Source organism: Lepus europaeus, chromosome 4, assembly GCF_033115175.1.
Source record: "Lepus europaeus isolate LE1 chromosome 4, mLepTim1.pri, whole genome shotgun sequence".
Lineage (NCBI taxonomy): Eukaryota > Metazoa > Chordata > Mammalia > Lagomorpha > Leporidae > Lepus > Lepus europaeus.
In genome coordinates this window covers 99,661,745-99,688,567 of record NC_084830.1, presented here as the reverse complement: position 1 = coordinate 99,688,567, position 26,823 = coordinate 99,661,745, and the positions used below count along the sequence as shown (strand labels likewise).

At 58.2% G+C, this 26,823-nt stretch overlaps 1 protein-coding gene across 3 annotated transcripts in view; it reads left to right on the top strand.

The window, feature by feature from the left end:
• ADAMTS2 (ADAM metallopeptidase with thrombospondin type 1 motif 2) overlaps positions 1–26,823 on the top strand; it is a 234,129-nt gene that overhangs the window by 68,968 nt on the left and 138,338 nt on the right. For all 3 annotated transcript variants that reach the window (XM_062188545.1, XM_062188544.1, XM_062188543.1), the window contains exon 3: positions 5,798–5,957. In XM_062188545.1, the coding sequence (XP_062044529.1) occupies positions 5,798–5,957 (160 nt within the window). The remainder of the gene's footprint in view (positions 1–5,797; positions 5,958–26,823) is intronic.

Here is a 26,823-nt window from a genome sequence, read left to right as displayed (position 1 = left end):
GAGCCTGCACAGAGGGACACCCAGTACTGAGCCCGGCACAGAGGGACACCCAGTACTGAGCCTGCACAGAGGGACACCCAGTACTGAGCCTGCACAGAGGGACACCCAGTACTGAGCCTGCACAGAGGGACACCCAGTACTGAGCCTGCACAGAGGGACACCCAGTACTGAGCCCAGCACAGAGGGACACCCAGTACTGAGCCTGCACAGAGGGACACCCAGTACTGAGCCCAGCACAGAGGGACACCCAGTACTGAGCCCAGCACAGAGGGACACCCAGTACTGAGCCTGCACAGAGGACACTCAGTACTGAGCCTGCACAGAGGGACACCCAGTACTGAGCACGGCACAGAGGACACTCAGTACTGAGCCCGGTACAGAGGGACACCCAGTACTGAGCCCAGCACAGAGGGACACCCAGTACTGAGCCTGCACAGAGGGACACCCAGTACTGAGCCTGCACAGAGGGACACCCAGTACTGAGCCCAGCACAGAGGGACACCCAGTACTGAGCCCAGCACAGAGGGACACCCAGTACTGAGCCTGCACAGAGGACACTCAGTACTGAGCCTGCACAGAGGGACACCCAGTACTGAGCCCGGCACAGAGGACACTCAGTACTGAGCCCGGCACAGAGGGACACCCAGTACTGAGCCCAGCACAGAGGGACACCCAGTACTGAGCCTGCACAGAGGGACACCCAGTACTGAGCCTGCACAGAGGGACACCCAGTACTGAGCCCGGCACAGGCAGAGAGGATGAGCATGGGACACAGGGTCAGGCAGCCTGGCTTCCAGTTCTGCTCATGGCTCAGTCTCGTCATGCCTGGAGCCCCCAGTGCTCTCTTCTCCAAAGAGAGGAGCTGGCTGGAGACCTGCGTGTGGGCGCCATCTATCCTTCCGTAACTGATACGCCTTCACATGCGAAATAACAGCTGAGAGCTGCTCCGCCTTTGGAGTCTTAGGGATTGTTAACTTTTAGTTTCCATTTCTGGGGACTTCTTCACCATAAACAAACAGCAAAGGAGCAGGCAGAAAGGCAGGAAGAGGCGGGGCGGGCATTTTCTGTATTTTACCAGGTCTGAGTTGATGACCAAGCTGCTGCCAGGCTCTGGGCTCCTGTGGTGGCACCCAAGGGTGGGGACAGAGCCCTGCCTCTGAGCCTCCCTCCATCCCACAGGGGAGAACCTGGCTGGATTTGGCTTTCGGTCAGGAATGTTAAGAGAGAAGGGGATCGTAGCGAGAGCCAGGGTTGGGGCATAGCTCGTGTGCTGGACGCTGGGCTGGACAGCTGTAGGGTTGGACAGCCAGCCACCCACCCGCTGGCTCCCAGTCAAGCGCTCATCAGACCAGTGCACTACAGGGATTTCCTTAGTATTTATTGGGTGGGGAAAGAACGCTGATTCTGATTAATGAAAATGACATGTAAAAACAGATACACTTGCCAGTGGCCGCAGGAAAATCAAAGTCCTGGAAAAAACTCAGTGAAATGGAGCTCACACTGTGTCATCTTGTCAACTTTCTTCCGCAGTTCTTCAAACCGATCATTCCTGGCGTGCATACTAAAATGTTGGGAAATCAGGTGTGTTATTAGTGAATGTTGCCTGCTTCCTGGAGAGCCCTTCCTCTAGTGCTGCCCTGGCTGGTGGTCTTGGGCCCAGGTCAGCTGATGTGGTTACAAAGAATGGTCAGCTGGTGGTGTTGGGGTTGCATTGGTTGGTTTTAGCATGGTCAGCCATTGATGATCAGCCATTGGCCGTGGTGTGGCAGCCATTGGTGTTGGACTGGGCCACCACTGGTGCTTATATGGTTAGCCATTGGTCTTACAGTGGTCATCTACTGCCCTCTGTATGATCACCCACCCTCAGTCAACAGTAATGGATTGATGCTGGTGAAGACCGTGCCGACATACTGTTGAAGATACAGCAACTTAGAAGTCCTGGTGGTTTGAGGAAGCCCAGGAAGCTGGCCTCAAGCCCCTGGGTAATCTCAGCATGCCCTTGAGGTAGGCACTGGGGAAGGCCTCCTGCCAGGCAGCCTGGGCTCTGGGGTCCTGATTGTGGCAAGGCTCAGGGCTGTGCTGAGCAGCTCCAGTGGCCTCTGGTCAGCCCAGAGACCTTCCTCCAGGAGGCCAGCAGGGAGGACAACACAGGGAGACCCCACACTATGTCCTGGGGCTGCTCCTGCCAGAGAGGGGTTCTCTTCACAGAGGTGGCAGTGGCCTTCTTGGTGGGCCCCCCAAAATCACCTTTGGGGGCAAGGGTCCCTTCAGAAGAGGGGGCTGCCCTGCTGGGCCTTGCTGCCCCAATGTCCTGCTCCAGAGAGGCCTGGTCAGGCCCACAGACATGCACCCTTGCAGGAGGGGCTGGGCTCATTGTGAGACCCCATGAGTCCCCACAGGCCTTCTCCCCTGGGGTTCAGCTCAGAAAGCAAGCAGGATAGATCCTTACCTGGATCTAGGGTCACCAAGGACATGTGCCCTGGTTCTTTCTTTGTTTTGTTTTAAGATTTATTTATTTATTTGAAAGGTGGAGCTACAGAATGAGGAGAGCCAGAGAGAGAGGTCTTCCATCCACTGGTTCACTCCCCAAATGGCCTCAATGGCCGGGGCTGGGCTGATCGGGAGCCAGGAGCCAGGAGCCAGGAACCAGGAACCAGGAGCTTCTTCTGGATCTCCCATGTGGGTGTAGGGGCCCAAGGACTTGGGCCATCTTCCACTGCTTTCCCAGGTGCATTACCAGGGAGCTGGATGAGAAGTGGGGCAGCCAGAACTCGAACTGGTGCCCATGTGGGGTGCCAGCATTGCAGGTGGTGGCTTTACCCACTACACCACAGTGCCAGCCCCTTGTGCCCTGGTTCTAAGTGGGACCTAGGCATGTGTGCTCCATGAGGGGAGAACAACTGACCCTGTTTCCAGGCTAGGAGTTGGAGGCCTGGGAGCTTTGGCACTTGGCCTGAGGTCCCGGGAACCCAGACAGCCCGCCGACTGCTGCCCCACAGGGGTTAATCCCCATACACTCCTGAGTGAGTTCTATTAATAGGGCTGGTTTGAGACGCCAGACTCCCCCCAAACCACACACGGTGGAGATGTCCAGGACAGCCAGTTGGGAGGAACTCCTCCCCGAGCTGAACACGCCCACCCTGTGGACAGGGACTCCTTGGCTCCCTCGCTTCCCGTCTGCGTCTCTCTGGGCACATGTCCGGCTGTTTGGGGGTCATCCGTTCACTCATCCTGCAGGCATGTGCTGACTCCCCGCCAGGCCTGGCTGGGCCTGGGACTCCTGGGATGAGTCACAAGTGTGGGGGCTGCAGGGCTCCCACCGGCCCCTCCCCCACAGCCCCGTGACCTCATTGCCCTCCTTCCTGCTGCCTTTCCTCCCCCCCCCCCCCCCCCGCCTCCTGAGCCCCTCCCAGAAGTCCAGGACGATGCCTTGCACCCAGAGTGTGTTTGCGGGACTACTGCCCTTGTTCTTCTTCCTGCGCCTCTCAGAGATTGCGCCCTGCTCCACGCGCCTGTCTGGTACGCTGCCCCCTGCTGGAGGCCGGAGTCTGAAATCAGCACCCCCTGGCTGAAGTCGGTGTGGCTGGGCCGGGCTGCAGGGAAGAATGAGCTCCACGCCTCTCACACTCCCTGAGGGCTGCACCAGTCCCTGGGGGCTGCACCAATCCCTGGGGGCTGCATCCCACCTCTGCCTCCTAGGTAGTGTGTGTCATGTGTGTGTCGGATGCCTGCCTTTGGGATGCGATCGCATTGACGCCTGCCCTGGTAATCCGGGTCATCTCCCCAGCTCCAGAGCCTTGACTTAATGCACCTGCAAAGACCCTTTTACCTCCCCCACCCCCCAGGCTTCCCTTCACCACCAAACAGGAATCAGGACCTGGATCACCTTGGGGATGGGTTGTTTTTTAGCCAGCCACAGACCTGGACGTCCTCCTGGGCTCTGCCGTCTCCCCCTGCCTGCATCGGACCTGCAGCTGGGCAGACTCTGCTAACTCCTCGTCCTCGACTTCCGTGGCTCTGGCCCAGTGCTTTCTCCGGGCCCTGTCACCTGCCTCCTGGGCACCTGGCCTCATGTGTGTCCCCTGTCCATTCTCCCCGCGGCCGCCAGCAGGTGTCTGAGCAGAGGCAGGGGGTGGCTCTCTCTGCCCAGGAGCCTGGCAGGTTGCCCACTGCCCTGCCCCGGGCTTCCCCCAGTTTGCTGAGCCTCTCAGGACTATGCCCTTGGTATTCCCAGAGCTCCACCCCTCAGCTGTGGTCACACCCTGGGTCCCCTCTGCGGAGCACACTGGCTGGCTGGCTCTCGGCCAGGCCATTGCCGAGGGTTGGGGCAGGTTTTAAGTGGACCTAAGACTCCCTGTGTCCCCCTAAGATCCTGCGCTTCTGCCAGCCCCTGCTTACTGCTGCACTGTCCCTTCCTAGTAGGTTGTTCAAATCACCCAGGAACAGATCGCTTCCCCGAGGGCACCAGCTGAACCAAGGCATGCCAAGCTGGATGTGACGTTGATGGCAGACGCTGGGCAGGCCCCGGGGGACGGCCTGCTGCACCTTGGTCCTCCCAGCTGAGCACAGGACAGGACCCCCAGGGCATGCTGGGGGTCGCAGACAAAGAAGGCAGCCCCTACAGCCACTGCTCCCCCTCCCCGAGTCAGGGTGACGATGAGGATGTGCCGGAGGCTGGGGGCGTCCGGACGGGAGTTGTTGGGGATTGGCGGGGAGGGACTGCCTGCTTGATGGATGCCTGGCCAGGGCTGGCTGAGCTGGAGGGTCCCACAGGCAGCAGGCACACCGGCTTTCCTGGTTTTCCCAGAGAATCTGGAAATCTGGTCCCTGACATGACATCACATGATTGTTACGTCTGAGCAGCTAATCCAAGCCTTGGCCACCCCGTGTGGGTGGAAAAGCGGCACCTGGAGGAAGCACTCTGTAGGTTGGACACGGAGTGGGCTTTGGTTTATGGACAGCGGACCGCAAGCTGAACGTGTGGGAGTTGGAAGCGTTACGGGACAGGAAGGCCAGGCAGTGACAGCAGGGTGGCCCAGGGGACAGTTCCAAGCATTTCAGGGAGAACAGAGTTTACCCCATGGCTGAGCAGGGGCTCCCACACCGGGCACAGTGGGGTCCAGCCAATTGCTGGAGCCCACAGACTGGTGCATGGTGTGGGTCTGGGGGCTTGTTGAGTCCGGATGAGGTGTTTGCAGCAAGGGAGGGCTGCAGCTAGTCTTGGAGGGTGACTGACACGGATGGAAGGATTGACATGGGCAGGGACCCCCATTTATCTAAGGTGGCCGTGCCAGGTGGCGTGTGGCACACACTGTGGTCAAACCTGCATTTTCCAAGGAAAGCTGGAATTTCATTTCTGGAACGTGGCGTTCCATCCTTGTGGAGAGCACTGGATTCAGAGCAGGCCCCCTAGGAGCATGTCTGTGGGCAGACACAGCCCCCAGCCGCTGGTCATTCTGACCTTGGTCTTGGACTTAGGGCTGCTGGAGGAGGAGCTGGCCCTTGGCCCACTTGTGATGGGCCAGACCCAAGCCTGCTGCTGATCTTGAACTCCTTCCAGCGACTTTTCTGAAAGGAGAAAGAGTTGGGGTACAGGGTGGGGTGACCAGGAAGAGCCCTTTCTGCAGTGGGCCTGGCTGCTGAAGTGGAGTCTGAGGAGGGGAGGTGGTCCAGGGTTCCAGCTGCGCTTGGGCCGTGGTGCTGGATGGGGTCCTCGGCCGGGCAGCACTGCCTCCCACGGCCCCTCCCGGGTCTGTTGCATGCTGGGCATTTGAACACCTCCCCTTTGCCCCTGCAGGCTGGTCTGATCCGGATGGAGGAGGAGGAGTTCTTCATCGAGCCCCTGGAGAAGGGTCTGGCGGCGCAGGAAGCTGAGCAGGGCCGCGTGCACGTGGTGTATCGCCGGCCGCCCACTCCCAGGCCCCCACCTCTGGGGGGACCACAGGCCCCGGACACAGGTGAGGCCACTGACGGCGGGCGGGCTGTGTGGGAGCCCTGGATGTGTCCCCGGCTGTCTGGTTGACCACATGGCATGGTGGGGGGTGCCAGTCTGGGGATCCCAGAGTAAGAAGTGCAGGCTGTTTAAGGTCACTTCCTGCTGCCAGCTGGCCATGGTGGAGGGAGGAGCGAGGGAGGCCCAGAGTGCCATGTCTTTGGCGGACAGGCCCTCCCCTGGCTGCTGGAGGGTGACAGCCCTGAGAGTGCCCTCCAGAGCCACGGGGGATGTGCTCATAGCGGTCCCGGGGGCAGGCGCTCCTGGCAGCCCCAGCAGCCTCTGCACAGAGCCTTATGGTGCTGTCTCTTTCAACTTGCAACCAAGCTGAGAGCAACAAGGATGGGGGAGTGCTGGGTGGCCAGGGCGATGATGGGCCACTGCGCCAGCCCAGACCTCCCCAGTGCTCTATTGCAGCCAGGCTTGGCGGCTGGCCATGTCCCTGCAGCTTGTGCTTCCCAGGGTCCTGGTACATGGCTGAGGTCCCCTGGCCTTGCTAGTGAATGGGTGGCTGCAGGCTCAGCCTCGGGCTGTGGACCCCTGGCTGGGGGCAGCCAGGCATGGAGGCCGGGGGTCTTGGCTCAGGTGCATTGGCGTGATTGTAGCAAGTGTTCCGGGGCCCCCGACTGGGCCAGCCACCCAGCGCTGCGCCGTCCCCAGATACTCCCACTTCTCCCGTGCAGTCCTGTTCATTTATTTTAGGACTGTCCACTCCCCAGATTGACAGATCAATTGGGTGTAGCCTGGCAGGGCACCATTCTAATTTCAGGAAACAGTGCAGGAAGCCGATCGATACTTCCAGTGGCCCCTTCGTCCCTGGTGACGGTCCAGCTGCCAATGGCTGGCCCACGGGGCCCTGCCTGCCAGGCCTCCCCCAGGCTTAGCTGCCAACTCCCATGCCTCATTCCCAGCCTTCTCTGCAGCGGGCGGGATGGAGAGTAGCCTTGGAGGGCAGGAGGAAAGTTGGTCCGGGAACCTCCTTGGGTAAGTGGAGGCCTCTGCTTTCCCACCTGTCCCATGGGCTTCGAGAAGTCCTGGGTCAGAGAGCTCAGGACCTGGCCGCTGTCTGCGTAGTACTGGATATTTCTGGACCAGCTTCTCCTAGAAGACTCAGGGTGATGCTGGGGGCCTCCTCTCAGGCAGGGGGAGAGGAGCCTGCACAGTGGAGCTGGCCAGGTGCCCTTGGCTGTGCCTCTGATCCCAGATTCCATATGGTGCTTATCTGACTGAACATAGCAGCTCTTCCTCTGCGACTGGCTGCCTGGCCCGGTTCTCTGGCCTTCTGCTGATGTTCTGGTATCTTCCATTGAACTGGCCCTCCACACCCCAGCCCCAGTCCACATAACTTTAACGCAAGCTCAGAACCCAGGACAGAGAGAAGGGATTCCCAACTCGGAATGAGCCCGGAAACTAAGGGCCGTGGCAGGTGCCGAGTGAGGCCAGCTGCGTAGAACAGGGGTGAAGTGAAGCCCGCCTGGAGGGTGGGGTGGGACAGGAGTTGAGCCCATCCTGGCTGAGGCTGGGCTGGGAGCCCAGGGTCTCCAGCTGAGAGCCCAGGCTGTGGGTGTGGGTGTGGCCATGGGCCGCGGGGTCTGGGGCCAAGACCCCTCACCCTGGTGTCAGAATGACCCTGCGTGGGTGAGTTCTGTCCTCAGAGAGCTGGTTTCCCTCTGGATGTGCCTGCTGGTTCCGCATGGCTCAGTGCTGAGGTCAAGTCTCAGGCTGGAGAGGGTCCAGACGCAGTTTGTGCTGGGCTGGGCCCAGGGCTTGTGGTGAACTCAGAGTGTTTAGCTTGCTGTCGGCTTGGGCCTTGTCGGGGGTCTGGAATAGAAGCTAAGGGACATGTCAAAGCCACGTCCTTGGACATAGCCAAGGGACACAGCCCGTTGGGCTCAGGACCCCGGGACATCAGGTCAGGGGTTTTCTGCGTGTGTGTGTACATGCATGTGTGTGCAAGCTGAGTGCTGTGGGTCCCCGAAGGCTCTTTTGTGGGGAGCTGAGTCCCCAGTGTGGCAGCACTGGTGTGCTGGGGCCTGGTAGGAGGGGAGGTGGTTAGGTCTGGGGGCCTCCACCCTCATGACCAAGGGGAGTGGGTAGGTCTCACAAGAGTGAGTTTCGTTTTGCTCTCAGGTGCAGGTGGTTGTCGAGTGAGGTCGCCCCATGAACATGGTCCCTTCTGTGCACGGCTGTGTCCTTTGCTGCTGCTTCACCACATGAGACGCGTCTGGGGGTTCCTTGCAGGGACACCGGTACCCTGCTCTGTGGATCCTCCAGTCACCAGGACTGTGAGCCACACATGATTGGTTGTCCTGTGCAGTGTTCCCAGCCTCAGGTCCTCTGTTACAGCACCACGAGACAGACCAAGACCTTAAGGGTCCTTTCTCCCGGGAAGTCTGATGAGAGCCCAGTTCTGCCTGTGTGGCTCTGGCTGAGGCAGGCAAGAGGCACTGAGTGCAGTACCCCCAAGGCACCGTCCGCAAGTGGGTTTGAAGAGTAGAGGACACACTCCTCTCTTCACTGGCCACGCCAGGGGCCTGGAAGCCAAGACAAGACACAGAGCTTGGAGGCCAGGGTGCCAGGGCGGCCTTTTGGGGCAAGGTGTCACTCTGGGATGGGCCTCTCTCAGGTGACAGGTGCCTGAGTGCCCCTGCTGACCCTACAACTACATTGGGAGATGGGGAGCTGTGTGATAGTGGCCCCTCTGGGGTGTGTGTGTACATCTGTATTCGTGTGTGCGCGCACACGTACATGTTTATAAGTATGCATGCACATGTATGCACACATGTATGTGGGCATGCATGTGAGCACATATGTGTGCATATGTTTACACATGTATAGGCGTGTGCGCATGTGTTATATGTGCATGCACTTGTGTGCATGTGTGTATAAGTGCATGTGTGTGGTGTGCATGTTTATGTGCATACATGTGTGCATGCATATTCGTGTATGTGTATGCATTGGGTGTAAGCAGGACCAGCTCTGACTTCTGGACCCATGCTCCCGTCTCGTTCCTGTCTGGCGTTATTGAGGAGGCAGAGCTGGCCACATCCTAGGACTCTGCGTTCATTTCCTTTGGCTGTTATAACTGGGTACTTGCACAGCAGGAACTTATTGTCTCAGCGTTCTAGAGCAAGAATCCAAAAGCAGCATGGCCGGGCTGGAGTGAAGGTGTGACAGGGCTTACTCCCAGAGGGGCTCCAGGGAGACTGTTCCTGGCCATGCTTGTGCTGGGGTGGGGGGCTGCCTGTGCTCCTTGTAGCCACATCCCTCCAATCTCTGCCTCTGTGATCACGTGCCCCCTTCTCTCTCTCTCTCTCTCTCTCTCTCTCTCTCTCTCTCATACTTATTAATTCTTTATTTGAAAAAAGAGTGACACATACATACACACACAGAGAGAGAAGCAGAGAGGGTGAGAGAGAAACAGAGAGAGAGGTCTTCCACCCTCTGGTTCACTTCCCAAATGGCCGCAGCATCCAGGGCTGGGCCGGGGGGAAGCCAGGAGCCGAGAACTCCATCTGAGTCTTCCACACGGGTGGCAGGGGCCCAAGCACGCAGGCCATTTTCTGCTGCCATTTCAGGTGCATCAGCAGGGAGCTGGATCAGAAGTGGTGCAGCTGGGACTCTAACAGGTGCTCTGATGTAGGATGTTGGCATTTTAGGGCTGTGTACAATGCCGGCCCCGCCTCCTTTTATTTTGTAAGTGTTGGTCTCCCTTGGCCTCCCCCTTGTAGGGATGCACGTGGTTGCATTCAGGACTCATTGGGATAACCCAGGTTAATCCCCTACCTGGAGATCCTTGATCCAGTCACACCTGCAAAGTCCTTTAGTTGGCCTCCTAGGGTACCAGTCCTAGGTTCTAGGGATCAGGACCTGGGTCTGTGGGGGCTGCCAGCCAGCTGGTTACAGGAGGTGACATGGACGTTCCCCATGACGCTGGCTGTGCAGAGGACCTGGGCATACATCTGTGAGGCGATTGTGGAGCAGTGACTGCCTCCAGCTTCAGCAGGCAGTGGCCCACACCCAGCAAGGCAGAGATCCCCAGGTCACGTGCTGCACAGCGCCATCTGCAGGGCCAAGAGCGCAAACTCACCATTTCTCCTGGCCCAGCAGGTAATGCCAGTGAGGACAGAAGGAAAAGGAAATTGTGTCCGCCTCTGGCCGGGCTTCCAAATCCCTACTTTCAGTGTAAACCTGGGTGACAGGGAATACATCTCCGCTGAAGGGCAAACAGCAGCGCGAAGGTGGCAGTGCACAGCTCCAGCAGATGAGCGACCTGGTTGGAAAGAACCCTCCTGATTTGAAAATGTGCCTCTGAATTTCCGAAAAGCACCATATGGTCCTGGCAACTCATGGCCTCAGTGGGCCCAATCTTTGCTTTCTGCCCCTCTCCTCCAGCGGCACTCCTGAGGTTCCCCATGGCGTGGCCGTGGAGCAGAGGGTGGTTCCCGTCCAGGGACCGGCTGCGGGGCTGCCCTTCTCACAGGCCCCGCTGTGCACGCTGCCCTGGGCTCAAAGAAGAGAGGTCAGACAACTGTGCTCATGACCTTGGCTGCCACCTCCTCGGGAGCAGCCCGTGCCAAGCCTCTGCCCGCTGCTGTCTGGTTGCAGTGTCCTCTCTGATGGGCTGGGGAGGCACGGCACCTTGGGAGCTGCTGTGCCTCTGCCAAGGATAGTCTGGGAGAGAGAGAGAGGGAGGAAGGGAGGATGGGGCACCTCCGCGTGGCTGAGCTTGGCCAGCTGCTAGGTCTCCACCTGGTGGCCCGCAGCCAGCCCTTCTCACCCCGAAGCCCTGTTACTGTAGCCTTGAGCTGGGCAGGAATCCCACAGCTGCCACCAGGGGAGCTCATGGGAGGCATGCAGAGGTGGGCACTGGGGGCTTGGAGGGGACAGCGTGGGTTCGAATGGCCCAGGGCGGCTGGGATTTTCAGCGGCCGAGGATTTTTGGGAGGCACCAGAGTTCTGTGTTGTAGTGGGCCTGTTCTGTTGGCAATGCGAGGGAGACCGGAGAAGTGGCCTAGCAGGCCACAGGGCGGGGAGGTGGGCATGACAATGCGGTGACAGGCAGATCACCAGGCCTCCTGTGCCACGGTGGGGGTGGGAGCCAGGGATGCCCGTCTTCTCTTTCCGTGGCTGCTGGGACAAGTCACCACGAGCAGAGTAGCTTCACACAGCACAGCGTCCGAAGGGGCTGGCATCAGGGTGCTGTCTGCGGGCGCTAGGGGAGACCCGTTCCTCGCCTCTCCAGGCTCCTGGGGGCTGCTGTCCTCCCTTTGCTGTGGCCTCCTTGCTGTGATCTCTGCCTCTGTGGTCACATCACTGCCTCCTCTCCCTCGGCCACGTCTGCCAAGTCGTGTTTCCCATATGAGGTCGCACCCTGGGGATCTGGGGGAGGGTGGTGTGTGACTCAGCCGACTCGTCTAAACCTCCCACCCGGGGGTCCTGAGCAGCCCGAACCCCTGGCGGCCATGCTCTGTGTGCCAGACCTTGTCTGTCTGTGCCTCCAACTCAGGAGTCCCCTGGGGCGGCCCCAGGACTGTCAGGAAACCCGGATGCGGCCGCTGCTCTGCTGAGCCGGCTGTCGCCAGCTCACCATGCTGCACCTTGCTACTCCGCCCCCGGGGCCCTCTCTTTTCCTCCTCTTCATTTCACCCCTGGGCTGTGCCTGCAGCCTGGGGACCCAAGGAAACCCAAGGAGAAGCCCTAAGTTGTGAAACCTGAGGCAGCTGGGCCCAGTGCCGGGAGGCGTGTTTCCGAGCTGAGCGCACCCTTGGCAGAGGCCACGGCTCTCCTGTCCTGCTGTGGCCCGGGCTCTGGGATGGCTGTGGGAGATGCCAGGGTGCTGACGTGGCTGCACGCCGGGAAGAGGGAGACCAGGGCAGCGCGGGACAGCCGGGCTTCACAATCTCTGAGGCCTGGAGTTGTCTGGGGTCAGACTTGGCCAGAGCTGTGGGCCGACTGGGAGGTACCCAACTCCCCGGCCCCGGTGGCTCGTGGCATGGATGGGGCCTGGGACTGGGGAGCCCTGCCCCGTGGGCACTTCCTACCCATGGACAGAGCTATAACTTGCAGCCAAGGCAAGAACTCGGGCCCACCCGTTCCACCGTATACACAGGAAGAAGCTGGGGTGTGCTTCCCCTAGTGCAGGCTGTGGCTGGCATCTGCCCCATTGCCTCGGGTCCTCAGTTTTCCTCTGCCCCTTGGCTGTCCCTGGGGCCCTCCCAGGCTGCCCCTCTGCCTCCCTCTGGATCAGGGATGGAGCTGAGCAAGGGATCGGGGCCTGGGAAGAACCTGGTATTTGGGGGAGCACTATGAATAGAGGATGACGTGGCCTTGGCCCTGGCTTGCCTGTGGCCCCAACTCAGGTACAAGGGACAGTTTTCAGAGACAGGCCTGTGGTTCGGGGAAAGGGGAGGGAAGGAGAGCAACAGATGTGGGCATCATGGGGTGGGGCATTGTAGTATAGGGGTAGGTGTGCGTGGCGCACCTCTGCCTGGCTGCCCCACCCATTGGCTCTTCAGGACCCCCTGGGCTTTCCATTGTTGTCCTGGTGATGAGACTATGCCCCTATTGTCCTGAGCAGATGCCTGCTCCTACTTGCTGTGATCCATCCTTATGGCATTGGTTGGGGCAGGTCAGAGGGTTCTTCCAGGCCCCTGAGGTTCCTTGTCCTTTCTTTGCCACAGACAGTGAGAATGGATGCCTACCTGCCTTCCTTTCCATTTACATTGTGAATGTCCCCCAAAGACTTGGCCGGTGGCTGGCGGGAACCGGATGGTGCACAGCCCTGGGACAAAGCTGCAATTTGCTCGCGGGCATGCACCGGGGCCTTGTGTCGGCCACAGCCTCGATGGGCCACTCTGTGCGAGTCCCCAGCACAGCAGACACCAGCTTCTGGCAGAGATGAGCTGTCTCCAGGGCAACAATGCATGTCTGTGACGCGTGTATCTCGGGTGTGGGAGCCGGCGTGGCAGGGTGGAGCAGCTGGGCCTTCTCAGGATCCCGCTGACCCACAGGAGGCTCCCTCCCTGCCCCCAGAGCTCCCATGGATGACTGTGAAAAAGATGCAGGCTTTTTGACGTGGGGGGGTCCCTGGACAGCAGGGGGTCAGGCCTGGCCCCAGCATCGCCACTGCAGGACAGCTCCGGGGATATCTGAGGGGATAGAAAGCTCTGCCTGGCTCCAAGTCTGGCCTGGGGCCCAGAGTCCAAGGCTCTGACCACAGACCCCACTTCCTCTCCGAATTCTCGGCAGCTCGGCAAACACCGCAGCCGGCCCCAAGCCTGAAGTGTCTTCTATAAAAATTTCCAATTTTCCTTGACCCATTTCTCTTTGAAATTAATCCGAAGCAGTGCTGTGCACTTGGCCCTGGAGGAGCACTGAGCTGGGAAAAGGTCATACAATTAGGTGGAAATGTGGCATCTGGCTCTCTCCCTCCTGCTCCCTTAGTCTCGCCCTCATCCATGCACACGTGGAGACCTGGGGCTGGGTCCTGGAGTCGCAGTGTCTCTCCCAGAGCACCTGGCTCGGCCCCCTGGTCCCTGGGCTTGGGTGTGGGAGCCGAGCCCGAGGCTGACGGGGGCTCTGGGCGGGGAGTCAGTGGCAGCACCTCCATGGGGTCCAGCAGCTGGTGCGAGCTTGCAGGACTGCACGGGATTTGCAGGAGTCTGGCCTGGACTGTGGCAGAGGAGTGGCCTGGAAACTGGGCTTGGGGAGAGATGGGTGGAGCTGATCTGGGCTGAGAAGGGACCAGGAGCCCCGGCACCACAGAGGGCTCAGTGCTACCCGATCGTAACCCTGTCCCCAAAATGTGGGAGGCACAGAGCAGTCACCGCTGCACTTCTCAGGTGGGAGACAGAGGCTCCCGGGGGCACCCTGCCTAGGCCCTGGGAGCATTCTCATTCATTCATTCATTCATTCACACCTTCCTATGGTGTGCCTACCACATGGCTGGGACTGGAGTGGTGCTGGGCAGGCAGTGGTTGAACCGGATCAGGAGCCTGCGCCCTGAAAGTCATGGGCCAGCCTGGGAGACACAGTGGAGAATCTCATGAGCAGGTGAAATAGATGAGGGTGGGAGTGGTGTGTGGGGGGAGGGGAAGGAGACCCTCTAGGCCAGGGGTGGCGACAGTTGCACCTGCAGCCTGAAGAATGGGAAGGTCTAGCCCTGGAACAGTGCATGCAGGAGCCCTGAGGCTGGGGTCACCTCCACGTGGCCCAAGGTTAAGTGCAGAAGTGACATCACAGCTGGCTCCCTTTCACTGCTCCATGCTGCCCTGGCTCAGAAGGTGCTGGCCATAGGCCCAGCCCCATTTGGCTTCCAGACACCTGGGGTGGGGGACAAGGGCCCCAGAAGCCAGCCCCCCCCAAGGTGAGCAGGCTGTAGGATGCACTGGCATGTATTCTGTGGGAAGGGGGCTGTGGGAGACAGTGGGCAGCCAAGGGGTTCTGTGGACGTTGTGTGTCCACGTTTCTCTTTCCCCAGCCTGGCACTTTGGGGAGGGCCCCCAGACCCGCCACGGGGCGAGTGGAAGCCGGGACCTGAGTATGTGCAGGGTGGGATGTGCACTGCTCCTGGGCACTGGCAGCTGCCACGCCCACAGCAACTGCCCCAAGGTGGCCTCAGCACCCCTGCCCTGGTGCAGCTGTTTCTTGGAATTCAGGATTGGCCTCGGGTTCACTTTCTGTGACTCAGTACCTGTTGGCGACCCCGCAGCCGGCCCGCCCTGGAGCCCTGGCTCTCAGCAGCCGTCAGGGAGTCCTTGCTGAGTGGCTGAATATATTTCGCGGTGTGGGCGCTTAGAGCACTCACCACTCGAGCCGAGCTGGCCCGGTTCCCACCGCGGCACCCGGGGCTCTGCCGGTTGATGTTTCTCCGGCAGGGAAGCCGCACTGCTCTGTGCTTGCATTTGTGCTGCTTTGATTGTGGTGAACAGGAGCGATCTTCCCGTGTTTGGCGACGTGGTACGTCTCCTCTGCCCACCTGAGTCCCTTGCCTGTTGCTCTTTGGGGTCCCCTGCATTGGGAGACGCCTTTTATCTGTTTCAGATGTTGACTTTCTGCCCTGTTGAATACAGGCCTTCCCCCCAGGCTACCCCGTTCTGGTGCAACTTTGTGAGCGCTTGTTGTGCCAAAGCCCATCTTTCCACACCCAAGTCTGTGCACGAGCCCTCTCTTGTCCCCAGGGAGCCGAGTCAGCTCAGGTGGTAGGCCCACCAAGGCCAGGGAGTCATGCTGTCCTACTACAGATGCGAGTCACTGGGAGGGGAGAGTACACAGCGTGTGGAGCATTTACCTGTGGTGACATTGGGTCACCATCTCGTGGGATTCTTGCCACTACTTGTGCCCACTTTACAGGTGAGAAAACCGAGGCGCCTGTGCCTACACAGCCAGTAAATTGTAGAGACATCATGGAAGCTGACTCCTATGACTCCTGTATGGGAAAGGAGCCCTAGAACCTAGGACTGTCTGTTTCCAGGGAAGAGCCCTGCTGTTGACCCCCTCCCAGAGCCTGGAGTGGTGAGACCTGGGGGGTTTCAGACCCCAGCGATTTCAGACCCTGCCCGAAGGCCAGCTGCTTTGGGTCACCTAGGGCCTGCTGTGCACCTGTGCTTGGAGCTCCGCTTCCTGGATGCAGACAGGGTGAGCGCGGCCACATCTCCAGGTCACGTTCGCTTCGGGGAGAGCCCGCTGCTTGCAGTGGAATTCCCAGCATTGCGCAGCGTTTCTGGCACACACTTGCTGCCTAAATATCCATGAAAAGGAGGCGTGGACGGAGCTGCCCAGCAAGCCCGGCTCCAGTCCTCATCCCTAGAGCAGCCTCGCTCCCTGCGGGTGTTGGAGCGTTTCCCGGGGAGCACGGTCTGAACGCTGCCTGGGCGTCCCTGCTCCTGCACTCCTGGGCTGCAGACTCCACTGCGGCCCCAAGTCCCATGGGACGGCAGGTGGCTGTGGGCCTTTCCTGGTCCTGTTTCGTGCCTCCCGAGCAGGGCTGGCTTTGTGGGCATGAAGGGCGCTCTGCTTGCTTGCTTTCATCCCATCTCGGAGCCCGAGTCCCTCTCTGCACAAAGCGACCTTGTGTTTGCATCTTGCACTGGGCCCTACACCTGGTCAGCTCACCATCTTCCTCTGGGCCTCTGCTTCCTTGGAGCTGGGATCCAGACCCTGAGGTTAAGGCTGATGACACACAGCAGCTCCAGTTGGGAGGGCCCAGCAGATGCTGGCTCTTGCCTTCCAGGGCTGAGAGATCACACTTCCTTTTCATTTTTATTTATTTATTTATTTTTAAGATTGATTTTATTTGGAAGGCAGAGTTACAGAGCGGCAGAGGCAGAGAGAGAAAGAGAGGGGTTTTCCATCTGCTGGTTCACTCCCCAGATGGTGGCAATGACTGGAGCTGTGCCCATCTGAAGCCAGGAGCTTAGAGCTTCTTCTAGACACTACACTTTCTAACGTTTAACCACTTCATCTCTGTCTGGGATTGTGTGCTGCAAGCCTGCCCGGGACAAGGGGTCTGGACGCCTCCAGGCTGTAGCACAGGTCTAGCCTTCGGAAATGAACCCCAGAGCTGCAGCGCCATGACTACACCTCCGCCCTGGGGATACTGTTGAGATGGGACCTTGTGGACCCCAGTGTGCTCTGGATACGAAGCCATCCCCCTTGTTCCTTACTCATTTATGCAATTCATGCTGGCATCCATGACAGGCACAGGGCACAGGACCAGGCTCTGGGGCCTGTGGGGCCCTGGGTAGACGCAGCAGGGGCCTCTACCTGCTGTGCAAGCATGTCCTGGTTTCCGAGGAAGAGGACTGGAGACCAGGCAGGGACTGGGAGGCGGCGGCTGCTGTGGGCCCGAACCAGGGTGGCTGTGGGGACGGAGTGGCCATCTTCGTGACCAACAGTGGTAGAGCAGGGACGTGTGAAGAGCCTGCCATGCAGTCCCCATGTGGGTCAGAGGGGCCCACTGTCCACTGAGCAGAACCACCTTCCCATGCAGAATTAGGGAGGAGCAGGGAGCGCAGCCCACAGCCCAGCTCTCCGCCCCGGCCCGGCAGGCCCACCAAGGCCACGCTTGCAGGAATCACCTCCCCTGCTGGCGAGTCCCTGAGCGTCTGGACTTTGCTTCCAGGCTCCTGTCCAGAGCTCTCTGGGCACCTGTTTGAGTGCATCTGCAGATGCCCAGCTGGGAGAAGCCCCGCCCTGGCTTCCAGGCTTTCTCTGGCCAACCGCGGGGCCTCTGGGGTGTGCCACAAGGACCTGAATTCAACCTCTTTCTCCAAAGCCTTTTGACAGTTCGCGTGGCAGAAGCTGGGGCCAGGCTTGGGGTGCCCAGGCTTGGAGGAGGAACCAGTGGACTTGGCAGTTGGCAGGTAAAGGAGTCAGGGGGACAGGCTGGTTTGGCCTGGACCAGCAAGAGGAAGGATCCAGGCCCCCAGCGGGCCATGGGGCAGGGCAGGACTCAGGCTGAGTTGACCCAAAGTTCAGTGCACATGGTTCAGGTCAGTGGCTCAGGTTAGAAACAAGGGCCTGACCGCCTGCTCCACCTGCCCACCCAGCCTGGAGCCACAGCTATGGGCAGTCTCAGGCTGCACTGTATGCAGAGGGCATGGGGACCTGAGCCCCAGCACCCAGACCCAGGAGGCCAGAGCTGGGTGACACAGGCACCCTGGAAGGTCAGAGTCCCCATGGGCCGGAGCTCGTGTCCCTGCAGCCTTGCCTGGGCAGGGGGTGGGGATGGGAGTCATACATCCACAAGGGGCAGGGGTCTTAGATGGGAACAGCTGCGGCAGCCAGCCAGGCGGTGAAGGCAGAGTGGGCTGGCTGTGGGGGGCATAGCTGGACGTGGAGGTGGCTGATGGCAGGAGGACCTCTGGGGTTTTCCAGAAAAGCTGGAAGTCAAGATTTTATGTGGAACCTCTTCATTTGCAAGCTTGGCAGCGGATTCAATGTTTCTGGAAGCTGTGTATGGGCCAGGCAGCCCCGGGGCCTGGAGGGGCCAACTCTGCTATGTGTGGGGGGATGGGGGGTGTCATTTGGTGGCTTCAGTGCCAGGGACCTTCACTCGGGCCCACAGTGCTCAGGCGGCGGCTGGGACCGAGCCTGTTGGCTGTGGCTGGAGCTGCCTCGGAGTTGAAATGGACTTCAGAGGGTTTTTATTTTCATTTCGGGAACGCTGTGAGAGACCGTCCAGCGGTTCAGTTTCTTCTGTGAGCAGAAACTGGCGGCTGCTGTTTTTCTTGGAGGCTAGCACCAAGGCCATCTGTGGACCATTAGCAGGGGCAGCTGGGGCGACTCTGTCCAGGCCCGACATGGCCACGGGCAGATGGGCTGGGGGATAGCCCCGGACCCTTGGAAATGGCCCCAGCCCGTGGCAACACCAGAGCGGCACGCAGCTGGGGTGGACAGACCTCATGGCGGCGACAATGCCTGGTGCTCTGTGCCAAGGTCAAGGGTTTGCTTCCCAAGGCCCCTGGTGTGCCGGACACCAGCACGCCAGACGTTCCCCAGGCCCCGACAACTTGAGCAGCAAGAGGTTGATCCCACTCCTCGTATCCAAAACTCCCCTCGCTCAGGGGTGGGGTCACAGGACTGTGTTCCTCTGCTCTGGGCAGTGTCCCAGGAGCGACTTACATTCTTGGCGATTGTCACCACTGGGATAAAAGCGGGCTTGGATCTGTCCCGGGACCTTGGACTGGGAACAGCCATGGGGTCCTCACACGCAGAAGAGGACTGCCTTAGGTGTCGCATAGACACCTCGGTGACAGGGACTTCCGGGGCCTGAGCCCCCCATCCTTGGTGTCCTCAGTGCCTGGGATTTTGTGACTGCCCACAAGGGTGGTGACGGCCCTAAGCAGAAGGCTGGGAAAACAGCGTGGGGGATGGAAGCCCTGTTCGGCCTTGGCTGGCTGGGTCCCTGCTCTGGCCTGGCTTCAATCTCATGATTTAGAGATGGTTTTAATTTATTTATTTTCACTTTATTTGAAAGAAAGAGACGTGAGAGTAGGGGGAGAGAGATATTTTCCATCCACTGGTTCACTCCTCAGATGCCTGCAATATAGCTGGGGCTGGGCCAGACTGAAGCCAGGAGCCAGGAACTCCATCCAGGTCTCCCAAGAGGGTGGCAGGGGCCTTGATCTGCTGTCTCCTGAGGCACATGTCCGCAGGAAGCTGGGTCAGAAACAGAGTCATGGGCTGTGTCCCTGCACCCCTCCCCCTCCCAAATGCTCTATTTTGCTCTACACCATGGCTTCAACAATTTTTAGAGTGTACGTTTAAAAATCAGGAGGTTTCACAAGGAAACTCAATTTCCAGTTTTCCAGTTTTTTCAGAAAGATTAGAAGGCCTGATAACCATGGGAACGTTCCTGCAGAAGTGAGTTGGTGGCACCGTACCCGTTCCGTGTGGGATGGACGAAGGCCCTCTTTCCTACAGCCCCCCACGCATTCTGCTCCTGTCTGCCCTGGTTGATAATGGAGTTCCAGACTCCTAGGAAAAGCTTACCTGTAGTTGGTGCACAGAGTATCTCTCTTGCTCATTACACACACACACACACACGCACGCACAGAGCAGACACACCATGTCCTCCTTCAGGCAGGAAGTACTGGGAGAGACCATGCCATTCGCTGAGACCCATGTGTGTCAGGCCTGTCTCTGGTCAAGTCTTGTTCCCTGTGGGCCTTAGCTGAGGCCACAGGCTCAGAACAAGACTCTCCAGGTCATTGTGGAGGTGGAAGGACTGCTTGAGAGAGCAGCTCACCACGCTGGCCAAGGCCAGGCTGCAGGAGGCGCTGGGGGACAGTGAAGGGAACTGGTGAGTGGCTGCAGCCAACACCTGGGCTCCGTAGCATCTACGCGAAGGGGCCCAGTGAGGTCACAGGTGAAGGACCCTGTGTCACTCACACCATGGCAGCCTGGTCCCAACCCTGCTTCTGCAAAGCCATCTGCTCCCTGTGTGTGATGACGCCAGGGTGGGTGGGTGGGGCATCAAAAGTGGCCTCTGTGCCTCCACTGAGGGCCATCAGTGACCAAGGGTTGGCTCCAGGGGGACAGAGGGGTCTTTCCACTGGCTGTGCTTTGAAAGGGGGCGAGATGAGGAGCTTTGCCAGCTGCTTCTGAGCCAGGACCCGATTGGTTGCTCTTGGGAGAGGGGACAGGAAGTGGGCAGATCCAGGGTGAGTGGTGGGAAGGATTTGAACTCCTTGGTGGAGGGGAGATATAGTGAGGTGATCTGAGTGCCATCTGCTATCAGGCACAGAGGCTGCGCCTGCAGCTCCAGCCCTGACCCCTCTCCCCAGCCCCAACTCTACACCCTGAGCCTTTCTTGGTGGTTTTAACCAGGTGGCCCTAGGGCTGTGGTCTCAGGTCAGACACCCATGGGCCCAAATCAAGTCCCACTTCTGAGCCTTTGAGTGGCCCTTCTTCCTCCTCAGGCTCTGGTGATGGCCTGCTGTGGTACTCAGAACCATAGTGGGTTCCACGTTCTGGGAGAGACTCAAATGCAGGCGCTGTGGAGCCGGGCGTATGGGTCCCCCTCCCGGCCCTGGGGGTTCCTTCTGCACTGCTAGTCCCTGACGGGAAGCTTTGAGTCCGTAGATCTGGATCATTGCTTTCAGCTCCTTCCTCCTCCCCAGCGGATCTGTGGTCAAGCCTGGCCAATTCTACTCCTAAAATGCCTAGGTGGTGATGGGGCAAATGGCACGGCCACAGCCTCCATCTCTGACTTGTTGCCTGGTTCAGCCAGGGATGTGAAGGCCTCACTCCCCAGTGTCAGGATCCACCCATTTATCCTTCCATCATCCATCCATCTGTCTGCCATCCCATCACCCACTCCTCAGTCCATTCCATCACCCATCTACCCATCCTTCCTTCCTTCTTTCCTCCCATCATATCATCCATCCACCCATCCCATCTCTCTCCCTCCCTCTCTCCCTCCCTTCTTCCCCCCTCCATTCATTCACCCATCCACCCACCCATCCATCCATTCGCTCATCATTCACCCACCCATCCCCTCATCCATCCATTCAATCATTTATCAACTCTATCACTTGCCCAGTGTTTATGAGCATCTCTGTGCCAGCCCTGTGATGGACACGGGCACAATCTGTTCTTTGCCCCCTGAGTAGCGTGGACTGGGGAAGAGTCAACCACAAGGATTAACCACTGTTGGCACCCTGGAGAGGTACAAGGCATGAACAACTGATGTTGTCCTAGTTGGGGTGAGTTCAGGAAGCTGGTCAGAACTGGTGAGAAGCACTAGCCAGGCCTCAAAGAGACAGTGTTCTGGCTTCGAGGACAGGATAAGGGTATGCTGGCCTCAGAATTCTGTCTTTGAGATCCAGATACCTGTTTCAGATTCTGGGATCCGGCTACCTGGTTTAGATCCTGGCTTCTTCCTCTGTACCTCTCCGTGCCTCTGTTTCCCCACCTCAAAAGATCATGGGTTTCCCCCTGGGAAGCTGTTGGGACGATTAAGCCTCGTCTTACTTGTAGGAACCCGTGCATGGCCGGTGCATCCTCAGTAATGACATGTTTTAGTGGTAGCCACAGGGGAAAGCCCCACCTGCATCCTCATCACTAGGATGCATTTCCCATCCCAGCTCCTCCACTCGCCCTTGGAGGAGCACAGTGCACAGACGTTTAAGCTGGCCCTTCCCTGTCCTGCTTGCTGCTGGGTCCATTTTATAGGAAAAGAGTGGCTTCCTTAAAGGATTCCTAAGGTTTGGGCCCCTCTAGCTGCTTTCCGTGGGTTGCTGTCCACAGTACATCTGTTTAGTAGCTATTTGCTGGGGTCAGGGTGGGGCAGACTTTGGCCAAGATCAGTTTGTCCCCTGCGTCATCGGCAGGCACAGTGCACAATGATCCAGGGTCCAGGCCAGAGGTGGCTGAGGCCGGTGACTGCCTGGCCCATCAGGCAGGTGTTAACTGAGTAGTTCTGGAAGGCAGATGTCCTATCCGTTTTTTATTGCTGTCACAGAGCACCCGAGGCCGGGTAACATACAAAGAGTAGAGGGTTTTCTGACTTACAGTGCTGGAGGCTGGAGGTCCTAGAGCGTGACACCAGCATCTGCTTAGCATCTGGTGAGTGCATCGTGCTGCAAGCCAGCAGGGCGGAGGCCAGCACGGGCAAAGCCAGCTGCCAGCTGCCAGCTGGGGTGAGGCTTCCTCTTAGAAAGCCCTTCCCCCACTACCTTACTGAATCTGATTGACCTCCAGAAAGCCCCAACCTCCAGTGTCACTCACGTGGGGGCTCCAGGGATTAAGTCTGCAGCACGTGGGCTCTTGGGGGACACACGGAAGCTGTGGCACTAGGGGTGTGGAGCACCTGCAACAGCGTCTCCCCTGTGCACCCCGGGACCTTGTGCTGAGAGGACCACAGCAGCCACCAGCCACGGGCCGTGTTGGACGCTGTAGTAGGTTCTGTTCTTTTCACATGAATGGAGCTGCTATGAGTGTGTGTCCACAGGTGGATTTCTAGCCTTCCATGAGAAATCAGCACCTTGGTGGCATCTGGCTGGCCTTGCTCTCTGGTGCGGCCCTGGTGGGGTGGGGGTGGGCGTCACAGGCTGCCTTCCCACAGCCCCAGTCATCTCCACCCTTCATCACCGTGCTTTGTCTTCCTGTAAGCCACAGTAGACGTCCCTGTATTCTTGGTATCATCAAGGGCTGTTGTAGGAGAGCAGGCAGAGAGGGCTGTGGGCTCCCTGAGCAGGGGAGGGGCTGTGCCCAGAGGTTCAAGGCTGCATGGGTTCCTGTGTCCTCTTGGAGCTCCTGAAAGCATGGGAGTTGCTGCTTCTGGCCTTTTACAACTAAATTGACTATAATTCCTCTAACAGTCACAACCGAAGCCACTTAAAAGGGTGTAACCTGGGGCAGGCTGTGCAGCCATTGTCTCTGTGCATTCCAGAACATTCTCATCATCCCCAGATGAAAACCCTGTGCCCATGAACCAGTCATTCCCCGCTCCTCTTCCCTCCAGGAAGTTCCCTTCCCTGGCCACCCTGAGCACTTCCTGCCCGTCTGGATTTGCCTGTTCTGGATATTACATATACATGGAGATTTATCAATCCAGGGTCCGGCTCTGCCCAATCATCTTCTAGAAATAACCACCCAAGGAGCCAAGTCTCCAGGTTCCTGGACAGAGGCGGGGGACCCGTGCTGTGGTCCGTCTTCCATTCTATAACAAACACCCGAGGCTTGCTAGTGTAAGGAAGAGAGGTGTCTTCAGCTCACGGATCTGGAGGCGGGAAGTCCGAGGTTGGGCAGCACCATCTGTTTGGGCTCCAGTGAGGCCTCATGGCCCAGGGAGAGCGTGGGAGAGCTGGGAGATGTCACAGGCACCAGAGACCAGGGAGAGGCCAGTCTCCCTTCTTCCAGAACAGTCTTCTCATGAGGACTAACCAAGGACCCATGAGAGCTGCACTAATTCCTCCCAGTGGGGGTGGAGGGGTGTTGCCCCCAGTGACCTATGATTTCCTATGGGCCCCGCCTCTTAAAGATGCCACAGCCTCAAAATTGCCACTCTGAAGATCAGGCCTCCAACCACACCCAAAGCAGAGCACCACCCTCCGGGTCCTTCTGAGTTGTTTCTGGCCTCGGTGACTTCTCTGGGCTCCGGGTTTCCTCCAGTATTTGTTTCTTCAGAGCATGTTTAATTCTAGGGCCTGTCCCGCTTGGTAGTGAAGGCCAGTTCTCAGAAGGACTCCAGGGAGGGTGTGAAGTCCCAGGGCCATCAGGTGACAGTAATATACTGATGACTACCAAGTACTGCCATACTACCTCTGACCTGTAAGGTGGGTCTCTAGGGCAAAAGGAAGGCTCGGTGCAGGGCACAGGGAGACTGGTGCACCTGCCTGCCATCGTCATTGAATACAGAGATGCGGCTGGGGCCAAGTATGCAGCGTTGCTTTGCTTCTTTGTACCAGGTGCTGCGTCTCCCATGCCCCCTAGAATAGGCAACACCATGTGGGGGCCAGAGTGTTATGGTGGGCCTGTGCAAAAAAGAAAAATCCGGCGCCAGCCTCGACCTAGGGGATGGCTCCTGTCAGCTCCTCTGCTCAGAGCTGACACTGGGATGGCACATGATCGGGGTTCTGCTCACCAGTGCAGTAGCTGGGAATTCTGGGTCCACGTGGGACACAGCAGTGCCTGTCCCACCCAGGACCCTGAAGAGAAGCAAACATCCTTGCCGAGGCTGAACTGCAACTGACGTCCTGATTCCGAGCTGGTGTGCACACACATGCGTCTCTGTGTGCCTGTGTGTGCACGTGTCCTCCTCTCCTCCTCTCCCTAGGCCTCAGCCAGGGCCAGGGCTGCCAGCACCTCTGTGAGAGATGCCTTTGAGAAAAGGGCGTCATTGTTTAAAAAATAAGAAAAGTTAGAAAGGAGGAAAAGGAAAACGGGAGAGAAATTGAGATAGTAGAATATGACGTGGAAACAAGTCCACATGATCAGAAAGCAGAGTCAGTGTCAGCGGATGAAAGCCACACAAGCCAGAGGTTGTCGTGTCAGATCAACAAGACAGGAGCGTAACCAGCTGCAGACGAAAGGCGCAGAGGCGAGAAAAGATGGAAGTGAAAGTGTGAATGCTGAAAGGCAGGCAGCCGGAGGCGAGCCACGAGCCACAATGGGACATCAATCTCCGGCTCAACAGACTTCAGGCTGGCAGCCGCCGCTGGGGGAAGGTGGGTCAGTGCCTAATGAGAAAAGGTTCATTTCCCCGGGACGCCGGGGCCACTCCGAAGAGGCATTCATTTTGCAAAGCCGCCGCCGTGTATCTGATGCGCGCTTTGATAGAAATTGAGCAATGGACATATATATATAATTCTGCGGAGAATTCAGCCGTTCTTTCCAATTAGTATTGGATTAAGCAGCCCCCCCAAAATCAGCAAAGATAAGGGAGCCCTGAATTGCACATATAACAAGCTTGATATAATGAACGAAGATACATTTTGCTCTGACAAGTGGAGGTTACTCCTTTTTCCCAAGCGCGTATGCAGCCCTTATAAAAATCCATTAATTAAGTGCAAATCTCATGAAGATTCAGAGAATGGTTTGGATGCAGGGCCTGCCCCCACCCACCACGCCTCCAAATTGGAAATTAATGACCCCCCCAAATAAACATCCTCATTATTTGGAAATGAAAAAGAAATCTCTTAAATAATTCATGGGTCATAGAAGAAATTACAGTGGAACTTTAAAAATACTTGTAATAAAAGCACTAAATATCAACACTGGGATGGAAATTTATATCGGGAAAGAAGAAGGCTGCATATTAAGGAGATCAATTTCCAGTGCAGGAAGTTGGGGAGGAGAACCCACGCAGAAGAAGGGAAGGAAGGGGGAAAGCCCGGGCCCCATGAGCAGAGACGCGGCGGTACAGGAGGCCTCCGCTGCCTCACAGCCGTTGCTGTGAGCACGGCGCAGGGCTGAACGGCCATGTCTCCTGGTTTTTCAAGAGAAGTCAAAGTTTCTGAATTTCTGCAGTACAGTGTGGCTGCAGGAAACATATATTCAGGGGCTGAATTTGGCCTGGCTTGTCCCCCCTTTTGCGACCCCCCACTCTTAAACAACAGGGGGAGGGGCTGTTCCCCTGCACTGCCATTGGGGTGCATTGGTGCTGGGTCTGCCTTGGGCCCCTGGAGCCGCCTCTGCACACAGCACCCACACCGTGGGCTATCTTCTGTCTGGTCTGGCGTCTCGGTCCATTGTCTCTTGCAAATAACACAATGCCGCAGACTGAGTATGTTGTTGAGCAAAGATGTTGATTCTGGCTGATAGTTCTGGTCCAAGGTCCAGGGGCCGCATCTGGTGCTGGCTTTTTGCTGGCAGAGTCTGAGGTGGTGCTGGGCATCACATGGAGAGAGACAGGGAGTGTGTGTGTGTGTGTTTCCTCCAGTTTCTCTCTCCCTTCTTGTGAAGCCACTGGGATTGAATCATAGGGCTCCTCCTCTATGACGTTATCTGACCCTAATCACTGCCCAGAGGGGGCCTCTCGACCCCTTCACAGGGGCCCCATGGTAACTCAGTGTTTAAGCTGCTGAGGAATGGCCAGACTATTTCCCCAGCGTGTCCTGAGCATGCTGTGTCCAGGGCTAGTGCCCATCCAACTGAGTACCCAGAGAGCCCTCTTCTTGTTCCCTTCAAAAAACTGATGTAGTTATTTATGTATCCAAAAGTCAGAGTGACAGAGGCAGAGGGAGAGATCTTTTATGTGCTGGTTCACTCCCCAAATGTGACACAAGGTTTTGGGCCATCCTCCATTGATTTCCTAGGTGAAGTAGTAGGAAGCTGGATCAGAAACAGAGCAGCCAGGACTTGAACCTGCGCCCTGATATGGGATGTCAGGGTCACAAGTGGCGGCTTAACCTGCTGTGCCCCACGCCGGCCCCTCTCCTGGTTCCTGGTTGTTTGCAAGAACCAGTCTTTGTCTGTGTGGGCTCCTGGACTCTTCTCTTACCTGGGGACTTGGGGTTTATTTTATCCAGAAATTGGGAGGGCAGCGAAGGGCTCTGAGCCCTGCTTATTTCGGCTGGAGAATGACTTCTCCCTTGGGTCCGTGCTGAAGTGGATCCTCCACTGGGCAGAAGCACAATTCCTGGAGCTTTTCTGGCCTCAAAAGTGGCAACCCTGCCTGGTTTTCCACAGCTCTACTTCCGGGATCCTGTGGATATCATTTTCTCCCAAAGACCTGCAGGGGCGGGAATAACCCAGTTACAGGTTGGAAAAGGAAGGCCCAGAGCTGGCACAATTAGGGAGGAGAGTCATTGGGATTGGAACTCTGGTCTGTCTGATGCCGAACCTGGGCCCTTTCTGCTACAGTAACTAAGTGCGTGCCC